Below are 27573 nucleotides of genomic sequence, written 5' to 3'. Positions count from 1 at the left end.
ACGCAATTAGAGGCATCCGCTTCCAATCCCCGTCAGCTCTGAATCCGATCAAGATGGGTTTGATGAAGCTCTGGTCGACTTTGAATTGGGAGGATGAATCTTATCCGGCTTACGAAGACTTCGTCGCGGTGCCCTTCTTTGTGTTGTTCTTCCCCACTGCTAGATTCTTCCTCGATAGATTTGTATTTGAGGTTCGATTAATTTTGTTTTTCTTTTTCTTGGCTTCGTCTATTGCTTGTGCTTTCTATTTATTTTCCTCAATATTCTTTTATTGGGTTTAGAATGATGCCTTTGCCGGTATGGGATGGGTGGTTCTTTTTTTCCTTAAAAGTTTGGATTTATTCCTTATATTTGTCGCCTTTCTCTCCCTTGTGAAAGCTTTGTATGTCAAGGGTTTAGAGTCGACTTTGGTGCTCGGAAGTATCTTTTCGTCATGAAATCCTTAATCTGCCACGCGTTGAAATAATGTTTTACTAATACCTAATCAATTGACAGCACAAGTTTGTGGTTATTAGGAGCTTTGTTTAGTACAACTTATTGAGGCATGCTTGGCAGATAATTGCAGAATGTGCTGGTGTTGCTAGGCACAGTTTGTGGTTATTAGGCTAGCTATGTTTAGTACATCTTTTCCAAATTCCGCATATTGTGTGCTAGATGGTTTTTCTTCCTTGGTAATCATGCATATTTATCATTTACCATGTGTAATCATGTCAGCGGGATCCTACATCTTTTTGTTTGCAATGTTGATGGGATGCTCATATCTCAAAATATTATGAGCATGAAAAATAATAGTCTCCAGTTGTCACTGTTTCTTATACAGTATTATACTAGGGAACTGAGAAGAGTTCTGAGTATTAATATTTCTATTCACGCACACCATTCTATATTCTATACTTGCATCTTGTGATACTTTTCTTTCATTTCTTTCATTTTTACCATGCACAATGTGGTGTTATTGTGAACTTGCACCTTATCATACTCATTATATCAAGCTCTGTATAGATGTAGAACTTGATGATATTGCTACTTTATAATATCTAGAGTTTATTGTTGGTAAGGAATTTTTTTTCCTTCCATATGATAAATTTTTCCTTTTTTAGTTTTATCAGTTGCTTGAGGAGGCTATGTAGAGAGCAATTAAATATTGAATTATATTAAATTAAATAATAATAATAATAATAATAATAATAATAATAATAATAATAATAATAATAATAATAATAATAATAATAATAATAATAATAATAATAATAATAATAATAATAATAATAATAAGAAGAAGAAGAAGAAGAAGAAGAAACAAGGGATGGTGGCGAAAGTATATTTTCTTAGATATATTTTTAACTTTTGATGTACAGAAGAACTTGAAGATTTAAAGTTGAATTCTTCCAATCAGTTTAAAATGTTTCATTTTGATCATAATTTGTTAATATATTTTCATATTTACTTGATCTTTCTTTAACTTTGATATTTTATTTTTGTCATTTTATTTAGTTTAATGTTCTCATTAAAGTTTATTTTCTATCATTAGCAATAAAGTTATGTACCTTTGTTCATCAACTTATAAATACTAGAAAACTTTGTTTTTATTTTTTTATTTTAATGTTTTTAATGTTTTTTACTTCATATGGAGAAGAAGAAACAAGGGATGGTGGCGAAAGTATATTTTCTTAGATATATTTTTAACTTTTGATGTACAGAAGAACTTGAAGATTTAAAGTTGAATTCTTCCAATCAGTTTAAAATGTTTCATTTTGATCATAATTTGTTAATATATTTTCATATTTACTTGATCTTTCTTTAACTTTGATATTTTATTTTTGTCATTTTATTTAGTTTAATGTTCTCATTAAAGTTTATTTTCTATCATTAGCAATAAAGTTATGTACCTTTGTTCATCAACTTATAAATACTAGAAAACTTTGTTTTTATTTTTTTATTTTAATGTTTTTAATGTTTTTTACTTCATATGGATACCAGGTTGTAATTATCTGTGAATTACTTGCTTTTCTGGGTGGATGGTATATTCGGAAAAAATCACCATAAAATTGCTTGTTCAATGCTAAATTTCTTCCCTAATTTTTATTATCTGGGAGATAAAGAAGTAGGAAATTTCCCTGAAATATCTGTCAATGATTGCTATGTTGTGTTTAACTTTGAGTTTTTGCTATAATTTGCATGGCCATGTCTTAGAAATGTTGCATTCTTGTTGCTAAGAAAAATTTTTTAAGCAAAGTTTTTAATTAAGTTTACCTTCTAGCTTCAATTCGATACAATTGCAAGATGTTTCTGATGTTCTGTCTTTTTTTGTAGAGGTTGGGCAGGCGATGCATTTTTGGAAGAAGGCATGAAAATAATGATGATGGGTTACCTGGAAAAACAAAGAAAATAAGAAAGTTTAAGGAGTCTGCTTGGAAATGCATCTATTTTCTTTCCGGCGAGCTTTTGTCTCTGTACGTTACATATGATGAACCATGGTTTACAAACACCAAATTCTTTTGGTTTGGACCAGGGGAGCAGGTCTGGCCTGACCAAAAAGTAAAGTATGATAAACATATACATTTTCAATTAGTTCATCATGTTAACATTATGTCTCGAAAATTATATTTTGATTGATTTTTGTTCTGCAGACTGAAACTCAAGGCAGTTTACATGTATGCTTCTGGTTTCTACGTATACTCCATTTTTGCATTGCTCTTCTGGGAAACAAGGCGGTCAGACTTTGGGGTGTCTATGTCCCATCATATTGCAACCGCCTTTCTCATAATGCTATCTTACATATTCAGGTTGAGATTCATTTTAAACTAGCTGTAGATTGATAGCCACTGTAATGCTTTTTTCATTCCTTTCCTGTGTACTTCTTCTACTTTCTGGTACACTTGCTTTGATTTTTGTAGATGTGCGAACTTTTATCTTTTTACTCGGTAGTCCATATCTGTTTAGACATTGTATTGGTTTGCTATCATTCTTTATAAACTGCTATAAGTTTAGGATTTATAGTGTTTTTACTATAAGAAGAGGGTGGGGAGACCTAGCAAGAATTAGATTGTCTTGACATGTCCGAAAATCACAAATACGAAACATTTATTTAGCCTCTCTGTAATTCAAGGAAACTGCTCACATCTTTAACTCTAGAAGTCTTGCTGTCATTTATGAACTATGGAGATGGACATAACACAATATGGCATGGTGACACAACTTTTCTCTATAATCATAAATTGTAAGCTACAATACACTATTTATGCTATTATATTTCATAAATTATTAAACTATTTTTTTTATTATTTTCTACTAAAGGCATCTCCTAACGATGTATGATATCATATACATATATTTCACAAAAGAAAATTGGCATTGACAAAAGAAAAATGAGGAGTGTTAAAAAATAATAAAAAGTTAATCATCATATGGGGAAATTATTTTTGTTAACAGCACTCCGATTGCGTTAATTAATTTTTTTCTTATTGTCATGTTTTCTATCATTATTAATATTGCTTAAAATTATCGAAATACTTTTATAAATTTATATACCAGTGCCCTCTTCAAAATAATAAAACAAAATATGAATCTAAAACATGTGCCAACACAAACATGAATTTATTTAGAAATGTTTGTACTTTGGAGGGCCCATCATATACCCCACCTTTTACTTGAAAAATTTATGATACTTAAACCATCATAAAAATGAATCACTTAATTTTTCAACTAGATTATTTGAATTATCAACATCAAATTCGCTAATGAAATATGTATTATGTTTTATTAATCATAAGTGTTGTTTAGTTCATTGAGATTTGCCAAATTGTGTAGTATTATTAGGAAATGTCAGCCTCTTCGGATTAATATTGCATACCCTTCCCTCCAATACCATTTTTGGCCCACCACATTTTCCCCTCATTCAAATTCAATCTAACGGCAAACTTCACAGCAAATTCATTAACAAGCTCCACTAAACTCTACCTTTTCAAAGTTAAACCTCTCTTAATTACAATCCAAATCATGATTCAACTTTACCCGACCAATGGCTATTAATGTCCAAAATTTATCGTAACAATTCTAAACTAAGACAAGACAAGAGGTTGAAAATTTTTATGTTATTATTTTCTTTTTCAAACTTGAATTTTGTGCTCTCTGGTTATTAGGAGATCTTTATGAATTTATTTTTGCTTTATTGTTGATCTTAGTAAATTGAAATTATTATGCAAAGATGAGCAACTGGGAGCACTTTAGAGGCATTAAATGATGATTAAAAAAGGTTGATCACATTCATTTGATGAGCTAAATGACAAATCTACATATCTAGTGATTGCCTTGTACTTAGGTGCCAGGTTGTTATAATTTGTGTCTAGTGCCTTGGCGTTTTCTAGCACTTGCGCAAAAGATTGTCGAGCTTTGACTATTAGAACCAAGATGATGGCGCATTGGTACTAGCATTAGCTCTTAGGTGCCCATTTCATGATAACAATTTTAGATTGATGAAATTTACGAGATGCTTACCTATTTGGGAGGCAGATTGGAAGGATTATAAAAAAAGAAATCTAATGTATGGGGCCAAATTTTTTGATGTATTTCTAAAAAAGAGAAATCAAGAAGACTAAGATATGACGGGGGCACCTAGCATGAAAGTAAAGCCGCCTTCGACTATTATTCCTTCAATATTTTTTTTGTCATTAGAAACAATCATGAAGATTGTATTTTAATTTGCTGTAAACTATTCTTCTATTTTGGGAGTTATGTTGGAATCTCCACATGATCCTTGATTGAATTAATGCTCTTTCCGATGGTTGTTTTCCTTGGGTTGTTTGGTTATATTTGCTTTATTAATGCTTATTGGCTGACTGACCATCAGTCATTTTGATTTAATAAACTATAATAATTTTTAAAGAATTGTTAGTGTTTAGAACTTGGATAGATTTATAAGGTGCTCAGCAGAGATAGAAACATACCCATATTTCACGTGTAACCATTTGGAAGCTCTTTTAATTTAGTCTACATAGCCATATCGTCTACCAATTGCTGGCAGAAATGTGTAGATTTATTTTGGTATGGCATTCACCGGAGAACATGCTTATCATGGGAAAGTTTAGTTACTCATGTAAAGTGATTGATGGGAGGAAAGCATAAACTATTATTTCGTTTGTCCTAGTCTGCTCATTTTATAATTAACTTTTATTTTCCGAATTTCAGTTTTATTTCATATATTATATTTCAATAAGTTATTGTGTAAAATTTAAAAATGATATAAATTGGTACTTACTAGTGTTGTTATAATGATTAATCATATAGCAATGATACTATCTCATCGCTTATTGCTTATTTGACTATGCCCCATTCGTTTTAAATTTTGCAACCCTTCAAAGCATTGTATATCATTTTGGTTATTCATGCAATAATTACTTCAGTTATATTCTGTAGAGTGCACTCAATATAAATTTTGTTTACAAGTTAATTTCCCAAACTTACCTTTTACAAACATATTTATATAACCATATCAATTTTTTAATCTAGTTTTTTTTTCTTGTATGTGACCAAAGAAGAGGGGTAATTGGGTATTAAGATTCCTAACTAGCCACTTGATTTTTATGCGATTCATTTCAGCAAAACCTATGTCCACACTTAGGTGCCCAACGCAACCTAATATTCCTATAGTCGAGTTGATGTAATAAGAAAACTGAGGGGAAATGATGGAAATCACATTAGATACATAAAACACATGAAATCGTCCCAAAACTAGAGCAAACCAAGCCAAAGGATGGGTAGAACCTGGCGGTAAGAATAGATGGATGGAGATAAACCTTGACCCAATATTCAACGCAAACAAGAACGTTGGTATGTGACCTTCACCCTTTGTTTGTCATGAGAGAATAACCTTGTACAATGGTTGACGCCACAAATGGGTGGAAATCCATTTGATAAGTTGGGGAAGAACTCCTTGGAAGATGGCCAAGAAGTTCGGTTGGATTCCTAAGAGAAACCGTTGGAACGCAATTAAATGCAAATTTTTACCCAAATAAAAGTCATCTTAGTCTCATTTGAAATAAAGCCTATTTATAGGCTACTTACAAGAAAAAGAAGATAAAATATCTTCTAGAAGAGAAGAACAAAAGAAAACTAAAGTTGGCATGCCAACCATTATTAAGCAGCTAGAATAAGACGAAATATCCAACCATAATATTATGACTCATTTATCCTTGGGCTTGGATTATGTTGACAAATCTTCGTGGCTCTTTCTCCTTAGACCCCCATGAATTGGCTTGAGTCTAAGCCTCTTGAACTAATCCATAAGAACTTCTTTAAATCTTTTTGCACGACATCTAGTAATTGACCCACATGGAACTTGAATTAAATCTTCTCTTGAAGTCGTGTCATTGTTATCTATGCTATCATTTGCATCATTCCCCTCCCTTGAAAAGATTTGTCCTCAAATCAGTCCCTGCATCAAAAGGACTTAAATCAGTAACATTGAAAGTGACACTCACATTATACTTACCTGGTAGATCCAACTTGTAGCTCTTACACTCAAGTATTTGGAAAGGATCATCTCCTCTTGGAAGCAGTTTAGAACGCCATTGTTCTGAAAACCATTCCTTTCTCATGTGTAACCAGACCCAATCTCCAAGTTCGAAGATCATTTTGTGACGCCCTTGGTTGACATGCTTTTCATATTGCTTTGTCCTTTGTTCAATATTGAGTCGTGCCTTCTCATGTATTTGCTTTATAAACTCAGCCTTTTTCTTACTATCCAAGTTAACATGCTCAAAAACAGGTAATGAAATTAAATCAAATGGCGTTAGAGGATTAAAACCATAGACAATTAAAAAAGGTGAAAATTTAGTAGCAGAATGAACAGTTCTATTCTAAGCAAACTCAACTTGTGGTAAACAGTCTTCCCGTGTTTTGATATATTTCTGTATGATTGCCCTTAACAAAATAGACAAAGTCCTATTTACTACTTCAGTTTGACCATCGGGTTGTTGGTGACAAGTAGTAAAAAACAACAATTTGGCTCATAACTTACACCATAAGGTCTTCCAGAAGTAACTCGAGAACTTAATCTCTATCGGAAACAATTGTTCTAGGCATACCATGTAATCTTATAATCTCTCTAAAGAACAAATCCACAATATTTGAAGCTTCATTAGTTTTGTGACATGAAATAAAATGTGTCATTTTGGAAAATCTATTCACCCCCACAAAAATTGAATCTCTACCACATTTAGTCCTAGACAAACCCACCACATAGTCCATAGAAATATCAATCCATGGTGCATTAGGAATTGGTAAAGGAGTATACAAACCGTGGGTTGCACTCGAGATTTAGCTTGTCGACATGTGACACTTACCATAAATCCTCTCGACATCCCGCCTCATGTGTGGCCAATAGAAGCGCTCTTACAAAACAACTGAAGGCTTTGCAACTCCAAAATGTCCCATTAATCCCCCTCCATGAGATTCCTGTACAAGCAATTTTCGCAAAGAACTTTTAGGCACACAACTTATTTTCTGGAAATAGGAACCCATCATGCTTAAAGAATTTATCTCGAGCTGTTTTCTTACAAGCTCGATATTCATCACAGAAATCAACATCATCAATGTATAAATCTTTAATATGTTCAAAACCAAGTAGCTTTGCATCAAGAGTAGATATTAATGCATACCTTCGAGAAAGCATCAACGACCACATTTTCCTTACCTTGTATCGAATGACATGAAAATGTCTCAATGAACTCCACCCAATGAGCATGCCTTTTGTTTATCTTGTGTTTACCTTTCACGTGTTTAAAGGACTCATGATCAGGTGAATCACAAACTCTTTAGGCCAAAGGTAGTGCTGCCAAGTTTCCAAAGCTCTAACCAATGCATATATCTCATTGTTATAAGTTGGGTAGTTTAAAGCTGTCCCACTTAACTTTTCGCTGAAATAAGCAATTGGTCTTCACTCTTGCATAAGAACAATACCTAATACTTGAAGCATAACATTCAATTTCAAATGTTTTAGAAAAATCAGGTAAAGGCAATACAGGTGCATGGTTAAGTTTTTCTTGATCAATTGAAATATTTTTTCTAGTGCGTCTCCCCACTTGAACCCAACATTCATCTTGATCACTTCAGTGAGTGGTGCAGCTATGCTATTAAAGTTTTTCACAAACCACCGGTAGAAACTAGCAAGTCCATGAAAATTACGAACATTGCTATACTAGTGGGACTAGGCCACTCATTTATTGCACACACCTTTTCTTCATCAACTTGTTACTCTGTGCACTCATAACAAATCCTAGAAACAAAAGCTTATTGGTGCAAAATGTACACTTTTCCAAGTTACCAAATAACTTTTCTTTACTTAAAACATCTAAAACAAGTTTTAAATGTTCAACATGATTCTTCAAGTTTTTGCTATAGATCATAATATCATCGAAATAGACCACAATAAATTTTTCAATAAAAGAACACAAAACATGGTTCGTTAGTCTCATGAAAGTACTAGGTGCATTAGTCAAACCATAAAACATAACTAACCATTCATACAAATCATATTTTGTCTTAAAGACAGTTTTCCACTCATTTCCTTCTTTCATCCTAATCTGATAATATTCATCTTTTAAATCAATTTTAGAAAGCACACAAGATCCATGTAACTCAGCTAGCATATCATCTAAGCGAGGAATATGGTGTCTTTACTTTACCGTAATATTGTTGATTGCTCGACAATCCACACACATTCTCCAAGACCCATACTTCTTAGGAACTAGAATTACCGGAACAACTCATAGACCTTCTTTATTAGTTCACCAACCTGCCTTTGTAGCTCTTGTCTCCTCGGAATTGCTTCTGTAGGCTGGACGGTTTGGAACTGTGGCTCCTGGTATAAAATCAATTTGATGCTTAATCCCTCGAATGGGTGGTAAACTATGTGGACCCTCCTCTGGAAAGACATCTTGAAAATCTTGCAAAAAAGAATAATAGAACTAGGCAAAGTATTGTCACGTTTGTTAGTGTTTAAGAATGCCTCTATGTACAGAAGTACAATCATTGGTTGTTTTAAAAACAATGCTCTCTTGATCTTACTTGTCTTTGCATAAAAATTCTTTTCTTTTCTCTTAATGTCCGCTTGTTCCATTTCTTCCTTTTTCTCATTTGGTTCGACCTCTTTATGTTGGTCACTTCTTTTCGTTTGTCAATAATCGTCTTGCAATCTCACTTGATCCTCGTAAACTTCCTTTGGTGTCATTAGCAAAAGAGTGATAATTTTATCATTGACTACAAACGAGTATTTATTGGTGAAACCATCATGTTTAACTCATCTGTCAAATTGCCATGGTCGGCCTAATAACAATTGGCCTGCTTGCATTGGTACTACATCACACAAGACTTCATCTTCATATTTTCCAATACGGAATGAGACCAAACCTGCTTGTTCACCTTTACCTCACCACAATCATTAAACCATTGCAACTTGTAAGGTTGGGAATGCTTGATGGTTGGCAATCCTAGTTTTTCAACCAAAATAGTGCTAGCAGCATTAGTATAGCTTCCTCCATCAATGATCATACTACATACCTTGTTTTGTACATGACACCTGGTGTGAAAAATATTTTCTCTTTGAATTCCTTCATCAACCTTGGCCTGCACACTTAAAGCCTTCTTGTGACTAACAATTCTCCTATGATCGCATATTCTTCACCTTCAATGTCCTCTATTGGTAGTATAGAGTCAATTTCTAATTTTAATCAATCTCAATCTCTCCATTGTCCCTTATCACCATGATTCTTTTGTTAGGACAATGTCTGGATATATGACCCTTGCCTTAACATTTAAAACATTTAATGTCTCGATTTCTAGAAGTGGAAGGGTCAGTTTTACCTTGAGGTCCTTGGCTGATTGTCTCTTGTCTTGGCTTAGGTTTGTGGTTTGCAATTTGCTTGTACTCTTTTTTTTTGAAAATTCAGCTTCCATGAAGAACCCACGCTATTTGACACACGCGGGCCACCCCTCCTCTTGAGTTGTTGCTCTACCTTGATGGCCACATGTCCTCCAACACCACATATTGTTGCATTTCGACCCTATCTTGAATTTCTGGGTTTAAATCATTTAAGAACCTAGCCATAGTAGCTTCTCTGTCCTCTTTTACATTAGTCTGAATCATAGCAATCTCCATCTACTGATAGTAATCTTCCACACTTCAATCACCTTGCCTAAACCTTTGTAACTTCTGATACAACTCCCGATAGTAATGACTTGGTGCAAATCGCTTCCTCATAACAACTTTCATTTCTTCACATGTTTCTATGGGACGTTCTCGATTTCTCGCCCTGCTCAACATTAGTTGATCCCACCAAATAATAGCATAATCAGTAAATTCTATGACGGCCAATTTCACCTTATGTATTTCAGAATAGTTGTGAAAGTTGAACAGTAATTCCACTTTGTTTTCTCATTCAAGATAGGCTTCAAGATTATTTTTGCCTTGAAAAGAAGGAAATAATTCCCAAGTTATTATCGTCTCTATACCTAATGTCTCTAGATTGCCCACCATAACGCGTTTTCTCAACAAATGAATCCCTACCATTCTCTTCATCAAATCTAGGCTCATAATATTCTTCATCCTCCTCTCTCACTCCTCTCGGTGGAACTCTCTTCCTTCGCTTATTGGAAACATTTCGTGGCTGTCCTTGTTGGATTCCTCCCTCTATCCATTCCAACCTTTCATGAATTTGCTCCAACTCAGCCCTCATAATTTTTCTCATCTCCCCCACCATTGCTTGAAATTGGAGATTAGGAATGGTTGGTTGCCTTTTCTCTTCTTCAAAATTTGGTTGGGACATGATTGATGACTTACAATGAAGGTAGGTAAAGAAATATGATTAACCTTGCGGCTCCCAACCCACTATCTCATGGGTTAAAAAAAAAAAATTCCAGAATCCGAAACCAACTACCAAATCAAATTCTTGAGTACCACAATTTAAAACGAATTTTAATAGTCAAATTGAGATACCTCAAGGGCTAAATCAATTTCTTGATTTTGATTTCTTGAATCAAAACGAAAGGAAAAAAAAAACTAAACTTTTGGAAACAATAATATCAACAAAAGAAATAAAAATAATAAAATCATATCAAGAACAACATTTATCATGCACAATATCAAGAACAAATGATTTGAATAATAACAAGAGCAACCACGAAGAACAATAACAAGAACACGAATATGAACAATAACGAGAGCAACTAATTTGAAAAATTAGTTATGAAATGAAATAACAAATTGGATTATTAGTGAAAATCGGACAGATGATTGGAATCCCATCAATTACCCAAGAAAATACCCAACAAGAAAATTATTTAATCAAGAACTCGATACCACCGATGTTACGAGAAAACCGGGAAATGATGACAATCATATGAGATACATGAAACATATGAAATTGTCCCAAAATTGGAACAAACCAAGCCAAAGGATGGGTAGAACCTGACGGAAATTATAGATGGATTGAAATAAGCCTTGACCCAATGCTCAATGCAAACAAGAATGTTGGTATGTGACCTTCACCCTTTGCTTGACGTGAGAAATAACATTGGTACAATGGTTGATGCCACAAACGAGGTAGAAATTCGTTTGATAAGTCGGGGAAGAACTTCTTGGAATATGGCCGAGAAGTCGGTTGGATTCCTTAGAGAAACCGTGGGAATGCGCAATCAAATGCAAATTTTTGCCCAAATAAAAGTCATCTCTTTCTCATTTGAAATAGAGCCTATTTATAGGCTAAGGCTTATAAGAAAAAGAAGATAAGATATCTTCTAGAAGAGAAGAATAAAAGAAAACTACATCAATTTGGCTTGCAAGCCATTATTAAACCACAAGATAAAGACGAAATATCCATCCATAATAATATGACTCCTTTATCTTTGGGCTTGGATTAAGTTGACAAATCTTCGCTGCTCTTTCTCCTTAGACCCCTATGAATTAGCTTGAGCCCAAGCCTCTTGGACTAATCCATAAAGAGCCTCTTGAAACCTCTTTTCATGGCATCTAGTAATTGGCGTACATGGAACTCGAATTGAATCTTCTCTTGAAGTCGTGTCATTGCTATCCATGCTATCATTTGCATCACGTGTTGTCTTTGCTTTGCAGAGGTGGAGAAACCAGTAACATATTTTGTTAAAGGGGAATTATGCTATCGCCTTCATCATGTGCAAGGGAACTACCTCTAAATCATTTTCAGAAGACTTGTTAATATTGCAATATACAAAACTTGAATTAAAAATTGTAAAAGCATCGTTTTACATGCTAATGTTGGTTTGTGAAGAATTGAGAACGTAGAACATATAATTGTTAATGGTTAATAGTGCACCATGTGCAAAGGTATTTTGGATCCATAACACATAACACTCAACATATCATTTACTATTTTAAACATAGTATAAAATATAAAAAAAATATAGATAATGATGCAACTAAATTTACACATTTTTACAAAAGATAACTTGATTAAAAAAAAAAAAACTATCATGACAATGAAAAGAACTAAATTTATAATGAAACTAGCTCTTTTATATTGTCAAACTTAGAGATGAATTGACTGAAGTGCTCAACCTTTCATGATAGCGTTTCAGTACGGTAGCTTTGTTTTTAGACTTAAACTAATATCATATTAAGATTTCAGCTCTTTTAGCTCTTCATATAATAAAGTAGTATGACCATTTAATAGCTTAGTTTTAAAACAACATAAAAGTTCTTGCAAATGACTTGATGGTTTCAATGGCGAAAAATAGTACGTTCATCTCTAAAGCGAGTATTGTTTTAAGAGATAGGTCTTATCAAAAATTAAATTCATAGATGAGATCATAAATATAGTAAAAAGACTGGCGTAAAAGATTATCATTTAGAGATCAAATTTGACAAAAACCACAGAGCGAAGACAGCTTTGAAAAAAAATAATTGTTGCAGTAGCCAATTTCTTTTGTAATACAACAATAATTCATCTTTTATATCACATTAAATTTCATAATTATGAAGAACTACAAAAAACTGGAGCTTTAATCATTGCATGAACTAGGCTCGACCGACGAGAGCAGATTGTCATTACTTGCGGGCAGGAGCTCTTCGGAGCCAACATACTAGAATCTCTTTAGTGGATGATGTTGCTTTGGGCCAGTTAACAGTTTTTAGCAATTGCTTCAAATGCTGTAAAATAGCAGAAGAGAGTAGCTCTGGGGCTTCTAACTTTTTTTTTAAGAGATTGACGTTGTTGCTGTAAATAAGCACAATAAAGCAGCTGTTGCAATTGAAGTGAGGCTCCCAGCTTCTACTTCATACACGCAGGAGCTAACATCCATTCTATATATAAAAAAAAGGATCAATTACAGAATGAGCTAAATGCGGCCACATTAGTTTGTTTTCCACAAATTGAAGTTCTAGTTTCGATTGAGAAAAGCCATCCTACCTTTGAAAATGCAATAGATACAAGGCCTGCATTAGCTAATATCCATTCTTTAGCTAAGATCCATTCGATTGAGAATAGCATCCTACCTTTGCAATAGCTAATATCCATTCTTCAATGTATCTCTTATAGCTACTTCTATTATGCATTACAATGCAAAAACCAACCAGATAGAGTTATTTTTAAGGTATCTTCCTGTGGACCTTTTACACAGGTGTTGTGCACCACAATTCGAACTTATTAGGCTTATGTATGGAGAACAAATTCTCTCATGACACTTATTTTATGGAGGTAATATCTTGGGTGGCGCTGCCACCCAATAAGCCTGAGAAACGGATCATATGTATTTTCATAAAATCAGAGGCCTCTAGCATATTAAACATTGGTATCTGTATTATTAGTTTTTTTTTTCTTTTAAATTAAATAAATATTGAGACATTAACCATTATCTTCTTACCGTATGTATGGAAACCCTTATTTTTTTTTTCCTAATTGCATCCCGACTTGATCACTTTAATTAGAGGTGTTGTGATTCCTCCTGCATGTTCCCAGCAAATAAGCAGTAACAACCTATATGCCACACAAATCAAAATGGTGGTCTGAGTGCTTTCAAAATAGCATTCCCAAACAAAGCCTAATTATAATAAATCTTCAAAGATGCATGGAGAAGATTATGTCGTCTTCCATATCAAAATATGTGTCATCTAATGATTATTAGAAATTTTATTATCATGTCTACTGATGTCAACTTTGATTATTGCTCCCATGGAGTTTTGTCACCTAAAAGCGTGGATAGGTTCATCAAACATTCATGATAAAATGCTGCAATTATTCTCATTAAGGCCTTTAAATTGAAAGTTCTCTGAAATATCAAACATTAACAAAACTAAAGTATCCAACCCCATTGTAATGCTAAATATCCATTATCAATGTTAAAAATGTTCTGACAAATAAAATGAATTACACACTAGACTAAATAAATTAGATATACTGCAATCAGCCTCGTACTAACACACCAGTGATCTGCTTTCGTAGCTCCGCCATTTCGCTGACACCTTCCCCCTCTGTAGTACAGATAATTGAAGAATCATTTTCAACTCATGGTAGGGAATGCCCGAGAAGGTACTCAAATGCTTCCGGGGGTACATGCTCCTGATCTTCATCGGTGTCGTTGCGGAAAAGATGTCGCTGAATATGATTGTGCAGAGTCATTGTGGCAATTTCAATCTAGACCTGTTTGGGAAATGGGTAAGACGACATATTACAGAGTATATCCCATTTCTCTTTCTAAACACCGAAAGTCCTATCGATGACATCGCGCAGGGAGGGATTTCTTTTGCTAAACAACTCTTTTCTACCACGTGTAACTTTGCTGGCTCACTCGAAATCCGATATGTGATATCTCGTATCAAGGGCTTGAGATATATTCGCTGTAACATATATCCAACATCCACCTAGTAATATTTATCTGAAATGTATTACATAATTAGTATAAAGGTTAAAGAGAATCAACAAAGTATTTGGGGCTCGAGCATACCATGAGGCGGATGTGAGAAATTGTATTGGGCATTCCGCATTGCAGTCTTGAAAATTTTACTGTCGTGTGCACTTCCCTCCTAACTAGGCACAACGAAAGTGAAACACATGTTAAAGTCACAAATAGCCATGACATTTTGCGTAGGAGATCTGTAACGCCTGATGAATGCAATCTTTTCATTATTATAAACTCATGCATTAACATGGGTTCTATCAATTGCTCCGCTGCAATTCTTGAGAAAAGTTATGTAGCATGCATCGTGTAAAATCTCCATAAGAGTAAGTGCAAATGTAGGATCAGTTGGTTTGATGACTTGCACAAAAAAATTTAAAAGTGCTTCCAAATCCACGGAGTACTGACTAATCGTCTCAGAGGAGTGTTGAAATCATTCCATTGCTCCTCGCATTGACCCATTTGGTGAAAAAAATATAGTGGGTTATCGCAAGTACCTCTCGCCGAGTCATCCTCGATGACCCACGAAATTTGTGACTTGTACTAAGTTCTGCTAAAAGTTCAAACAATATCTCCTGTTTTATGTGGAACATGTTGCTGAATCTCGTTGGGTGTCCAACAAGCAACTCCCCAACTCATTTGTTCACAATATATGATGATGTCAAGCATGGAGGGTGATCAATGTATTTCTTGTAATATTTGTGGATCAAGTAAACTGTTGCAACTCTCTTTCTATGTCTTTCTCTGGCTAAATCCATGTAGGTATATATCGAACTTGCTGAGACAAAAAAGGATTATTCACTTATTAACAAAATATGACTCAAGCAGTTGTGATATCTGAATAACAAGAAATTATGAATAAGGAAGATCTATAAATATTATGCAACAGAAGTCTCAATCAGTAGCAAATAAAAAATAAAAGTAGAGATCTCATAATGCAAAATACAAGTAGAAGTCTCAATCAGTAGCAACGAAAAAAAAATCTCAATTTTCCTGGCGACCATAAAAATATCGTAGATATGCCACCCTTTTATCTTGGGAGATCAAGACGAAAAAATCTCTGCAGGTAGAATTTTCAAGGAACTCAATCGCAAACAAGTATAGGGTCAAACCTCTGAAATTTTCCTATCTGCATTCAAGATTTGAACGACCTGCTGAATGGATTGTGCCTATACTGTATGCGGTTCAATGCTGTTAGAAGCTGCCAGATTTGATATCTGGTTTTGGAGGTAAGCAACTCCGCCCTTCTTCTTTCTCTCCACCCACATACGCTTAGATCGGTCGGTAGACTGGACTTCATGGAGGTCCGGACTAGGGACTTCGTCTGAATCAGCTGATAGGTCAACAACAAAGTTTTCTTGGGTGCCACCGAACCGTGTCTCACAGGGGGCGCATGCATATTTTTCTGTAGCAACCACACCCGCAAACATTCCATCCAACTTCTCCTCCAGCTCTAGCTCAATTCCAGAAAGTTTAAATTTCTTCGCTGTGGGCACCACCTACAAAGTCATTACATCAACTTTATTTAGTAAATTGAAGTGAAAATGACTGAATTATATGATTGGTAAAAGCATTATCACAAGTCTTTCAGCTTACCACTCCTCGGGAGTATCAATTCTTCGCTTGACCGGATTCCATCCCGTAGATCCTCGTTTCATTTCCTTCCAAATTTTCCAATACTTCTTGAATTGATCTCACTTGTTTATCAATTGCATCCTGTTATATTCTCTGCCCATACTTTTCTTGAATTTCTTGATAAGATTGTCACCCTTATTGAAAAATGTAGTTGGTATGTTACACAAATCAATTTCCTTTAGGCAAAGATCGCAAAATATTATTTTCGTCTCTTTTTCTCATAGCACGGGTGTGCCAGACTTTTTATTCTTGTTGGTCATTGTATTACTACAGTGAAAGAAAGTGGTATAACTTAACAAAACAAATAATTAGCTACTTCATATGTAACGTAACAAAACAAGGTGCCGGCGTGCGATCGACATTTGTGGTGTTGCAATAGGCAACTGTGTTTAGGTACTGCATATGTAAGTATTTAAGAGTTTAAAAAGTTTACAATTTTTTACTGAAATTTAGGTGTCAATACTTATGTTAGCGAGAACGCAGTCTTAAGCCCTTGTTAATCACTCACAATTTTCCCTTTCATAAAAGATAGCCTGGAAAATATACAAGGCAACACAAAAACTTGCCGCAGTTAATAGATGAGAAGTGTAATCCCTTATTACTGATGAATTTACACAAAATAAATGTTACACAAATCTATCATGAACGGTCCCTAGTCAGCTAAGTGGCACAGTCAACCGGAGAAAAGAGAGAACACCTCCAGCATGTAGAAAAAACTCACATGTATTTATTAGTATATTATTGTAGTCATCTTCCCCAATATAGTAGATAACACTAATCATTCTTTGTCTAAATTATCATCCTCATTAGCTTATCCCAAAAATTTGAGATTTCTTAGCGTAAATTTTTCTTAAAAACTCCTTAACCTTTCCCTTCTGCTTTGAATCTCTTGGCTAATCTTTGCCTTACAGCGTAAGCAAAGGGTGTGATAGCTTGTGGCCTAAAATAATAGCTTCTTATTATATTAATAATCATAAATTTATATGATATATTATTAACTATATGTGGGGGATAAGCATAAATTAATTTTTGATGCATCTTTTTTTCTTAAAATTTCAACTATCTTAGTTTTTGGAAATCAAAATTTATCTTAGGCTCCATATATTATCTGTAGCATTTTTAAATACAATAAATTTAATTTGAAATAAAAAAACGAAAATTAAATTTATAAATTTATATGAAAAAATTAATTTTCATCTACTTTAAACTGCACTAAGAAAAAGTGCTTGAAAAATAATTCCAGAAGTTTAAACCTTGGAAAGCAACTCTATTTAGAACAAGTAGTGTATCCTTTTATAGTAGAATTGCAATCGAAACCACAATTGAAACTGAATATTCCCATATATACTTGCTTATATTAATTTCCTCAAGAGAATCTCTCATAAAAATCCTTAGCTGCACTCAAATCCTTTTCTGTGTACATCTGGAAGATGGTGAGGCTTGATGCTCATTGATTGCAGAGTGGTAAATATGGATGGCTTGGACACCAGACAAAGTGGGGAAGAAAACAAAGCAGGAGAGTTGTATTGTGAGGGTTCGGTCTCTCAGGTGATGGCTTTGGGTGAAAATGAGAGAGGAGTAGGGACATAGACAAGCATTTATGAAGGGAGGAGAAGGAAAGCGAAGCAGATTACCTTATTCTGGAAGAAGATGAGGGTTCGCTGTGCGAAGAAAGCGGCACCAAATGGGCCCTAAGTTGTCTGTTAAAACTCATAAAGCGCAGCTCTTTCACCTATGAATCGCTATGTCTTCTTTAACGTTGCATTTTTTATATAAAAAAATGGTCAAAGAACTGTAGAAAGAATGATATCCTGAAATTTTTTTTAAATCACTGAGATTAATGTCAATTTATTGAAATCTCAATGGATACATGTTCATTTTAATTGTTAATTGTTACAATGAAGTGAAACATGCAGCATTACCCTTCTAGTGCTCTCTTTAATCTATCATTCTTGAGGGAGAATGAATAATTGTTATCTTCAAAGGCCTGGTTGCATTATTATAGAATAGTGCTTACGGTTTTCATAAATTAGCCACAGTTATTACATTTTTTGTGAAGCTAAATTCTGATTACTTTTAGCTTACATTTGTTATTTTAATCATACACTTTAACCAGATTTGCACGAGTTGGTTCCGTTGTTCTAGCAATTCATGATGCAAGTGATGTATTTATGGAAATAGGAAAGATGTCGAAGTACAGTGGTTGTGAGTGGCTTGCAGCAACCTCATTTATTCTATTTGTGGTCTCATGGGTTGCACTTCGGCTCATTTACTTCCCTTTTTGGGTCATTTGGAGTACGAGGTATATTAATTTATTATTTTAATTCCATGATGGATTTTTCTCCAATGAATCATGTATTGATGGTTGCCAAGGAATATGATTATGAGTAATGCCACTGATGCCTTATATATGATAATTATGAATGATTATCCATTGTTAATGGTTGTGATTATTCTTCCTTATTCTCCATTACTCCACCTTCTCGTCATATGCCTTTTTTTTTTTTTTGAGAACCTCTGGATTTTTAAAATGTTGTCTATAATCCAATGAATTTAATGCTCTTTTATTTTGGATATGGTTGTCTTGACCTCTTTCTACAGTTTCACAAAAGTTAACAATGAATTATATGTAATGATTAGTCTACCAGATGCTGTAATTCATTACCCAGAAGATGTATGATCATTTGACTTCAATGTTTGAGAAGATAAAAGCAAATGATTGTCCTTTACGATACCATAGTACTGTCTTTCCGTGCAGTGCTACAATTCCTACCTCATGATGTTACCAGTAACTTTGGATTCCGTAGGTGAGTTATGAAGGGAATTTGAAGATTCTGAAGAATGCCTGGAATGATTGATTAAATATATTGCAGGTTTGCGAGATTTTAAAAATTTTGGTGTCTAGGTGCTAACTGCTAATATGTAAACCTTTATTAAAAGGGTAAAATCATGAAATGTCATCTGTTGGGTAGCAAGTTACCCTTCTCCGTCAAGTGTGATTTAATGTTCCGTGTGATGTAGAAGGTTTGAAATCTTTATTGCATTTTCTTCAACGGTCTTCATGATGTGGAAATGAGGAAGAATGACCAAGTTTAGACAGTTTCATTTTGAGATTCTACCCTGGTTTTTGCTTAGGTCTTTCTTAAAATTTAGACTTGGTATGTAGTGCAGAAGGCCAATATTTCCAGTGTAGCAGTAGGATCCAAGATTATGTTGATAGAGCAGATTCTGCATTGCTTAAATACATGACTTCCAATCTTTACAATATAGCATAAAGTTCAAGCAGATATTTCAAACCCTGTAAATTGTCATTCTATTTTACTCTACCTGTATTATTTTTATTTCTTTTGCTTATTTTCTTGAGGCACTGCTTCTATCTGAATTACTTCAATAAACATAAATCAAGATCACAAGTCATCTGTTTGATGTTTACAATCTAGTTTTGGCTAGATGAAAATATGCCATCATCAAATTTTAATTGTTGAATTTTGCTTGGTTTGTCATGTTAGAAATGAATTTTTCATGTTGTACAGTGTCTTGTGATTTTTTTTTAATTCTGATGCTTTCATGGCAGCTATGAAGTTGTATTGACACTCGATAAGGAGAAACACAAGGTTGATGGACCCATATATTATTATGTTTTCAATTCTCTCTTAATATCGTTACTTGTTCTTCATATCTATTGGTGGGTCCTTATCTTCCGGATGATTATTAAACAAATCCAATCAAAAGGTCATATTGGTGATGATGTTCGATCTGGTATGTTTGCTTGATGTGTGGCTTTCTTTGCTGATTGACAGTTAAAATTATTGAACATTTAGGAGTTATTTTGGATCAATTTTTGTTTTTACTTTTTTCTTTTTAAAAAATATATATTTGGTTTGTATTTTTGAGCTGTTCTTTTTGGGAAACAAAATCAAATTGTTTTTTAAAATAGTGAAAATAACTTTCACTTGTTTCGTAAGTGTTTTCATCATTTTCAAATTGAGCATCACTTCCGTTTCTGGCCACCATCATGCTGCCGCTCCAAGCCCCCACAATCAGCCACTATGTACCACCATCATCTGCCATTACTGCTGCCAAAAGTAAAAAAGAAAAACTCATAATTAACAATTTAAACGTGTTTTAATTTTTTCAAAACATAAGTCAAACAAGAAAAAATGAAATGTTTCCAAATAACTCCTAAGATTGAAACTTTGAAGTTGACATCATTGATACAATCTCTCTCAGATGTCTTAAAAATGATCTTTTCACCTGTTTTCATTTTTTACTCGAACAGATTCTGAGGCTGAGGACGAGCATGAGGATTAACTCAAATAACATTGCAGTTTGTGCCCTGCTGATATGATGAAAACGGAAAGGCTGCTTCTATCATTATTATGATATTCAGTTTCATTTCAGTTACCATATTCACCAGCTTCTTCTTTGTTGGCCTGAGGTAATTGATGGAGGGGCGAGTTAATTTGAACCTCTGTTTCTTATTTCTTGTGCAACCGTCACCTATTGTCGTGGTGGTCCCACGTTTCAATTTTTTGTGACTTATTATTTGATGAAACAGCTTAGGGATAGGCATTCTTATAATTAACCACTGTATAAGTTTAAAAAGTTGTTGAAACAATTGACATTTCTATTTAAACGATATAATTGAATTCCTGAAAATCCCATATGTGATTGAATTGTTGAACTGTACCTTGCTGGTTGATATCAAACCATCTCTTTACTCATTAAAGTTGCTTGGAACATCTAAACTTTCAGCTCTTAAAGTTTCCTGGACCCTGGATGCCCGCCTACATTTTAATGTAAGAAATCATTTTTCAGTACATTATTTGAATTTTTCATTCAAGATGAAAAGTCCATTTGGGGCGGTTGCTTATTATGTTTTGAAAAATCTAACGGTCAGTTTTATATGCGGTCAAATGATTAAATGCCATCATTCATATTGGAGCACTGAAAACAAAATATATTCTATAGTATTTTATGAAAATTAAATATAATCCTTTTATCAATGAAACTCTAATAAATTCATTAAAAAAAAACTATAAAAGTTCTACAAAGTTCATAGCAGAAATTTTCCAAATATATTTTATAGGTGAACCCTTTCAGCAAACATAAAGGTTGAAATATCTCACAAGATTTTTCGAATTGAACAAGTGAGAAGTATTATGTTTTTTTGCGTTGCTAACAATGGTAGTTGTTGGAATGACATTAGGATGATTTGTTTTCTTCTTTGTAGTGCTTGTTTGCACTCCTGCAAGAGTCCTTTGTGTTAATAAAATTTGCATTCAAGGGATTTCTAAGCTCGCCATCTTTGTTGGCCTTGTTGATATGGCGATAATACTTTTGAGAGTTTGAATAAAATGAAACATGGCCCTGCTGAAATGGTGATATTATTACTTGAGGCATATGATTAACTGGAGGATAGGACACATCACAAGAACTAACACAATTGAGAAGAGGGACTGAATCAAATAATCTATTAAAAATTAAAATCAATTAATATAATTTAAACGATATAATAATGATAGTGTACATCAAAAATATTATCGTACTAATCTTGAGAAGATTTGACGGGTCTAAGAAGTGTATGTCCGGTTGCTCAAAAGATAGATATGTCTACTTGGACTCTAGCTGGAATTATTGGCTAATAGAACAAAATCTCAACTGAACAAAAAAACACGAGGCACGTTTTGAGTGATAGCTTCAGTCAAACCCTCGATTGATTCCAGGATTCTTCACAAGTTGTTAAAGGGCACCACAATATCTTTCCAATCCTCTAAGATGACCCCTTGTCGAAGGAGAGATTCCCATTAGATTACGCTGATACACCCTCTACCTGATGCTCCAAGTTCACCCTAACTGCAAGAAGACCTCTAACAAGGATTCTCTTGAGGTTGGCCAAAGATTTTCTAGCCGATCGAAGACCTTTCAGCCGACTGATGAATGACGACACTACAAATCATTAAATTACCCTTATAAGTAGCTATGAATGCGAAGCGGTGCCTACATTAGTCATGAATATTAAAGGGTCCCAGAGTCAGTTACAATTATGAAAGTGTATTAATAAGTTGTATCCCTATTTTAGTAGAGACAAACAAGCTACTTTATTTGATACCCCCATGAGCTATAAATAATAGGTCAGTACATCTAGAAGGGACTACTGAATTCACCCCATCAGAACTTATGCTATTGTGCACCATATTATCCCTTATCTATTCGTCTCATCTGTCTAATGCTCTATTTCTTGTGTGTGATCCACATTACATTTTTTGATTTAACATCCAAAAAGTGCGGTGAACGTGAAATCATGCCATCAACTTGAAGAGGAGCATGTTAAGGAGCATGAACTCACTTGGGAGAACCCTTTAATGTGGAGTCCATAAGAAAAATTGTGAAACAACAAATTCAAGAACTCTGAGACCAAATGGCGGGACAAATGCCAGAATTGACTGACCCAATACTCGAGGGTAGAGCACAAACTCCTCAAGAACCAAACCCTTTAGGAGAACTGAAACTCTAAGAACACTGAAAGACTCAAATTGTCGAATGAATATAGTATCCTAGTACCAGAACCGTGCAGGGTTTACATCAAGATTCAAACTAAGATTTGGGCGAAATGAAGTCTACAGTTGTTAACCTAACTTTTAGTTGAAGTCTAGTCTCTTTATTAGAAGCCTAGGATCTAGCTATAAGACTTTCCTGTTGACTATCCTAGAGGATTAGTGATGACACCATCAACTTTAGAAATTCTAAAACTCTTCTTTGCTTAGCTTGAAGTTCCACATGTTGGTTCTAACCTCTATCACTTAGTAGGTGGAGCCAATATGGTGGAGCCAATATGGGGGAGCTCAAGGGGGAGCTCAAGAGGAGTCCTCATAGAACTGTTTGGCCTTAGGGTTGACCCTGTGTGATGTGGTCTTGGTCAGTCTCACGCACAGCACACATACACTTGATACACACTCACAACCTTAACCCACTCACAACCTTAACCCGTTTCCCTACTTTTTTTGGAAACTGATGTGGATGGTCCCATAAACCATTAGCTCTAGGCTAGGGTTTTGATAAGACCAGCATGTGGAGGATCCAAAGTGGGTCTCCCTTGGTCTCATGGCTCATGAAGGGTAATATAATGATTGACATCCTATTAAACCCCAGTTTTACTTAAGTACCCCATTTTAGCCTTTTGCCCCTAAACTTTCTCAAAACTACCAAATTACCCTTAAACCCTCAATTTTATAAAAATCCCCAAAATTACCCAAATTCTCAAAATCTCTTCAAAAGTCATTTCAAACCATTCCAAATCACTGAAATTTACCAAAATACCCAAAAAATTGCCAAAATTACCAAAATGCCCTTCTTACCCCAAAAATTTCCAAAATCTCCAAATCACTCCAAATGTTCCCAAAAGCAATTTGAACCACTCCATTAAGTCCAATTTAACCAAATTGACCCCTTTTGACCAAAATCCTTAAATTGCCCTTAAAGGCCCAAATTCCCCAATTCACCCCCAATTTCTACCAAGTTGACTTCATTCTCACCCAATTTCAATTATAACTCAAATTCATCATTTCTAAGTTTGATTGAAACCAAATTTAAGCTCAACCCAATTTTAAACCTAAAATTCAAGCCCAACCAAAATGCCCAATTTCACCATATACCCAATTTCTCCAAATTGAACCTCCTAACCTATCCCATTTCCCAAAATTTGAATTCCAAATTTCTTATAACATTCCTTTAAACCAAATTGAACTTTCAACTGGCCCTAGCCTAGCCTTAAATTTCACCCAAATCCAACCTAGGCCGAAACCCCCAAATTTACACTTGAGTCCAAATCTCTCAAATTGAACCTCATAAGTCCAAAATTTCTATCCAATTGATATCCTAAAATTTTCATTACAAACCCTTGGACCAAATTGAACCATCAATTGAGCTTAACCTAAACCCTAGCTCAATCCAAACCCAAGTCTAGCCCAAATGCCCCAAAATTGATCATGGGTCAAATTCCATTAAATCAAACTTCCAAATCATTTCAAAGCCACCCAATTTCTTTTCAAAACTTATCAAGACAATTATCCAAGCCAATTTAATCAATCAATTAAGCCAAAATCAAATCCAAGCCCATGACATGATTTTGAGCCCAATCCTTGAATTTAACCCAACCCATTCAAATTAACCAAACAATGGTCGCCATAGTCAGCCTTTAGACCATAGAGACCAGGTTAGACCCACCTAGCCCACCCTACAGGAGCCATGGACCCAAAGGTCCCTTGATTTAAAGGTCCCTTGATTTAGGGGATCTTTTGCTAAACCCAAATGCATTTGCCATCAACCATCAAAACTTTGTGGTAATAATCATTAAGCTTCACTTGAATCCTCTGAGCCACCTAGCCACTAGCCCTGGCTTGGTCGACCAGCCTAGTGGTCGGAAAACACCAAAATCGAGAGGTCCCCATGGCCAAACTCAAAATTTGAAGTCCCTGAGTTGGCTCATCCCAATTAGTTGTTTGCACTTCTCTTCAATTCACCTAAGCTGTCCTTTGCACCCACTGGCCAGCCATGGTGGCCACTCCTTAGTCCTTCCCCTTCTATTTAAGCTCCAGCTCCCACGACCAAGAAAAGAAACCATCAATTTCCTTGGGGAAACTCTGTCAAATTGTTTCTATAGCTCCTCCACGACCTTCTAAGCTCATTCCAACCAACCTCCAACCATCTTCCCCACTGTTTAAGCTCAATTTCAGAGCTTAAAACCAGGGCAGTTTCTGACCATTTCTTAAAACTCCACCAAACTTCAAATTGATTGTTCCAAGAACTTCCCTAGACCAAACTAAGAAGATTCCCATTGAAACCCCCCTCTGTTGAGCCCTCTAACCTAGCTCTTGACCAAGGCCGCATCACCATTTCATTGAAGTTATACCTATGCTATTCATCAAAGGAAACCAACACTTCCAAGAAGTTCGTCGGACTCCACTGAAGCTTCCACAAGCATCTGATTGAGGCCACTCCTCTCAGACTCAAATATAGACCATAAACCCTAATTTTTTGCTTGGTTTGGGCTTTTGTGAAGAGATGTTTGATTTAATAAGCATGGAACTGTATAGATGTGTTCGTATTGAATAGATGAAGGTGTAGGAACAAACCCCATGTGATTTGGTTGAGTATTGATAGAAATATAAAGGTTTTAGTGTGAATGGTTCTTGGGATTGGACGATCAGGGATGATGATGGAGAGCCACTGGATGCGCGTGTATCAGTTGGACGGTTGGGATCACGCCGGATGGGGAGATGAAATAAGAACAACGGGCCGCATGAAAAATGAGGTGGATGGCAGCGTCTAGTAGTGTGGCGACGCATGGAAAGCTTCGAGCACCGTAGGTTGAGGTGGCGACTGACTGGATTAAGTAGGAAAATCAAGATTTTTGATTTAAATTAATTCAAGAACTTATAAAATCCATATCTTTGTGTAAAAAAATCAGAAAAATAAAATAAAAATATCCTCATACTCACTGAACAGAGGAGAATAATGTGAAACAAAAATTAAATTTATTTGACTTGTGTTTGTGTTTAATTGATTAAATACTCTCTGTAATATTTTAATTTTAGTTAGCTAAATAGTAATCACCATGACTTGAAATTTAGGGGTTGATTCCTCGTGTTAATAGGGATGTTCCTTGATTTTTTGAATGTCAGAAAGCATCTCTATCTTTGAAACGCTAATTTTCATTCATGGTTACCTTTTTTGCTTAAAATACTTTTATAAACTAAAATATAAATAAAAAAATTATGAGATTAATTTTGATAGGTTTGTCCTAGTTAGGGAATCCTAAGAAAAATATAAAATGGATTCAAGTAATTTTGTATATTTTTATAGTTAAGTAAATGTCTTAAACTTACAATAAAATAATTAAATAAAATATTTTTTAAAATTAAAAAAAATCAATTCTACATTATAAAGGATAATCACATTAACTCACTGTAAAAATTTAGAAAGGAAACAAGAGTCCTCTCTAGATAGGATGGTTAGAATCAAAATCAGTGGACATCCCCCTTTTAATATAAGGCAAATCAGAGAGATCTGCCCTAATCAACCAAGCCAACTCCACAGGAGGGGTAGTATAAACTTTTGGCAACAAAGACAATTTACAAAAATTATAAAAAATAGTTTCCTGAGCTCCTTGTGATCAGGAATATTTAGAAAAAATAAAATTTTTGTTAAAGTAAATACTTTAATTTTGAGCTTATTTTTGACTTGAAAATAATTAAAAATAATTAAGGATTTCAAAAATACAAAAATGATCTAAAATGTTCCTAATTATTTTCCGATAACTTGAAACATTAGATTTTTTTTTCTTCTAATTTTTCTAAGTTAATTACAAATTTTTAAAGGCTAAAAGTGTATTTTCTCTAAATTTACATTAAAATAATTATAATAAATAAATTAAAAAATCACAAAATTCAAAAGTTTGTTTCTATGAGTTCTTTGAACTTAGAGAGAATTAATAAAAATATAAAAAATAATTTTTAAAATAAAACAAAATTTTCATTTAAGTAAATCACTAAAATTAATAAATAATTATAATAATTAAAATAAAATTTGAAAAAAAATTATGAAATTCTATCTAAGTGATCCTCTAACCTAGGTGAGCCTCCAATAATTTTCTCATGAACAAAAGCGTTACTTTGATTAACTAAATAAATTAATATTGAAAATCCTTTTTTTTAGTTAAAAATAATTATTTAAATTAAATAAAATTTTGAAAAATCACATTTTCTCCTATGACATTTTAATTGACCCATGAGAGGGGAACTGTAAAAATCTTAGTCATTTGAGTTATATTTGATGAGTTATGAAGTGAAGAGCCCTAGTTTTGGATTAACTTTGCTCAAGAAAATCATCTACAAAGACCTTTATGGACTCATCAAGTCATAATTTGGGGTTTTGGTAAGTACACCTTCAACTGCTTTTCTTATTTTCTATTCCTGCAAAATCATATATATATTGTAAAAGCTAATCTTTTCA

The 27573-nt window shown here is 34.2% G+C and overlaps 1 protein-coding gene across 1 annotated transcript in view; it reads left to right on the top strand.

The window, feature by feature from the left end:
* LOC110029996 (ASC1-like protein) overlaps nucleotides 1-21226 on the top strand; it is a gene marked incomplete in the record, with an annotated part of 21336 nt that extends 110 nt beyond the window's left edge. Inside the window, 6 exon segments of the mRNA XM_020732528.1 lie at nucleotides 11-191; nucleotides 2314-2543; nucleotides 2631-2786; nucleotides 18677-18862; nucleotides 20135-20319; nucleotides 20840-21226. Of these exon segments, the coding sequence (XP_020588187.1) occupies nucleotides 54-191; nucleotides 2314-2543; nucleotides 2631-2786; nucleotides 18677-18862; nucleotides 20135-20319; nucleotides 20840-20871 (927 nt within the window).
* Nucleotides 21227-27573: the final 6347 nt, after the last annotated feature.

This window comes from Phalaenopsis equestris, unplaced genomic scaffold, assembly GCF_001263595.1.
Source record: "Phalaenopsis equestris unplaced genomic scaffold, ASM126359v1 Scaffold000625, whole genome shotgun sequence".
NCBI classification, from domain to species: domain Eukaryota; kingdom Viridiplantae; phylum Streptophyta; class Magnoliopsida; order Asparagales; family Orchidaceae; genus Phalaenopsis; species Phalaenopsis equestris.
Note: the sequence above shows the minus strand (reverse complement) of the source record. Positions and strands in the feature narration are given on the sequence as shown.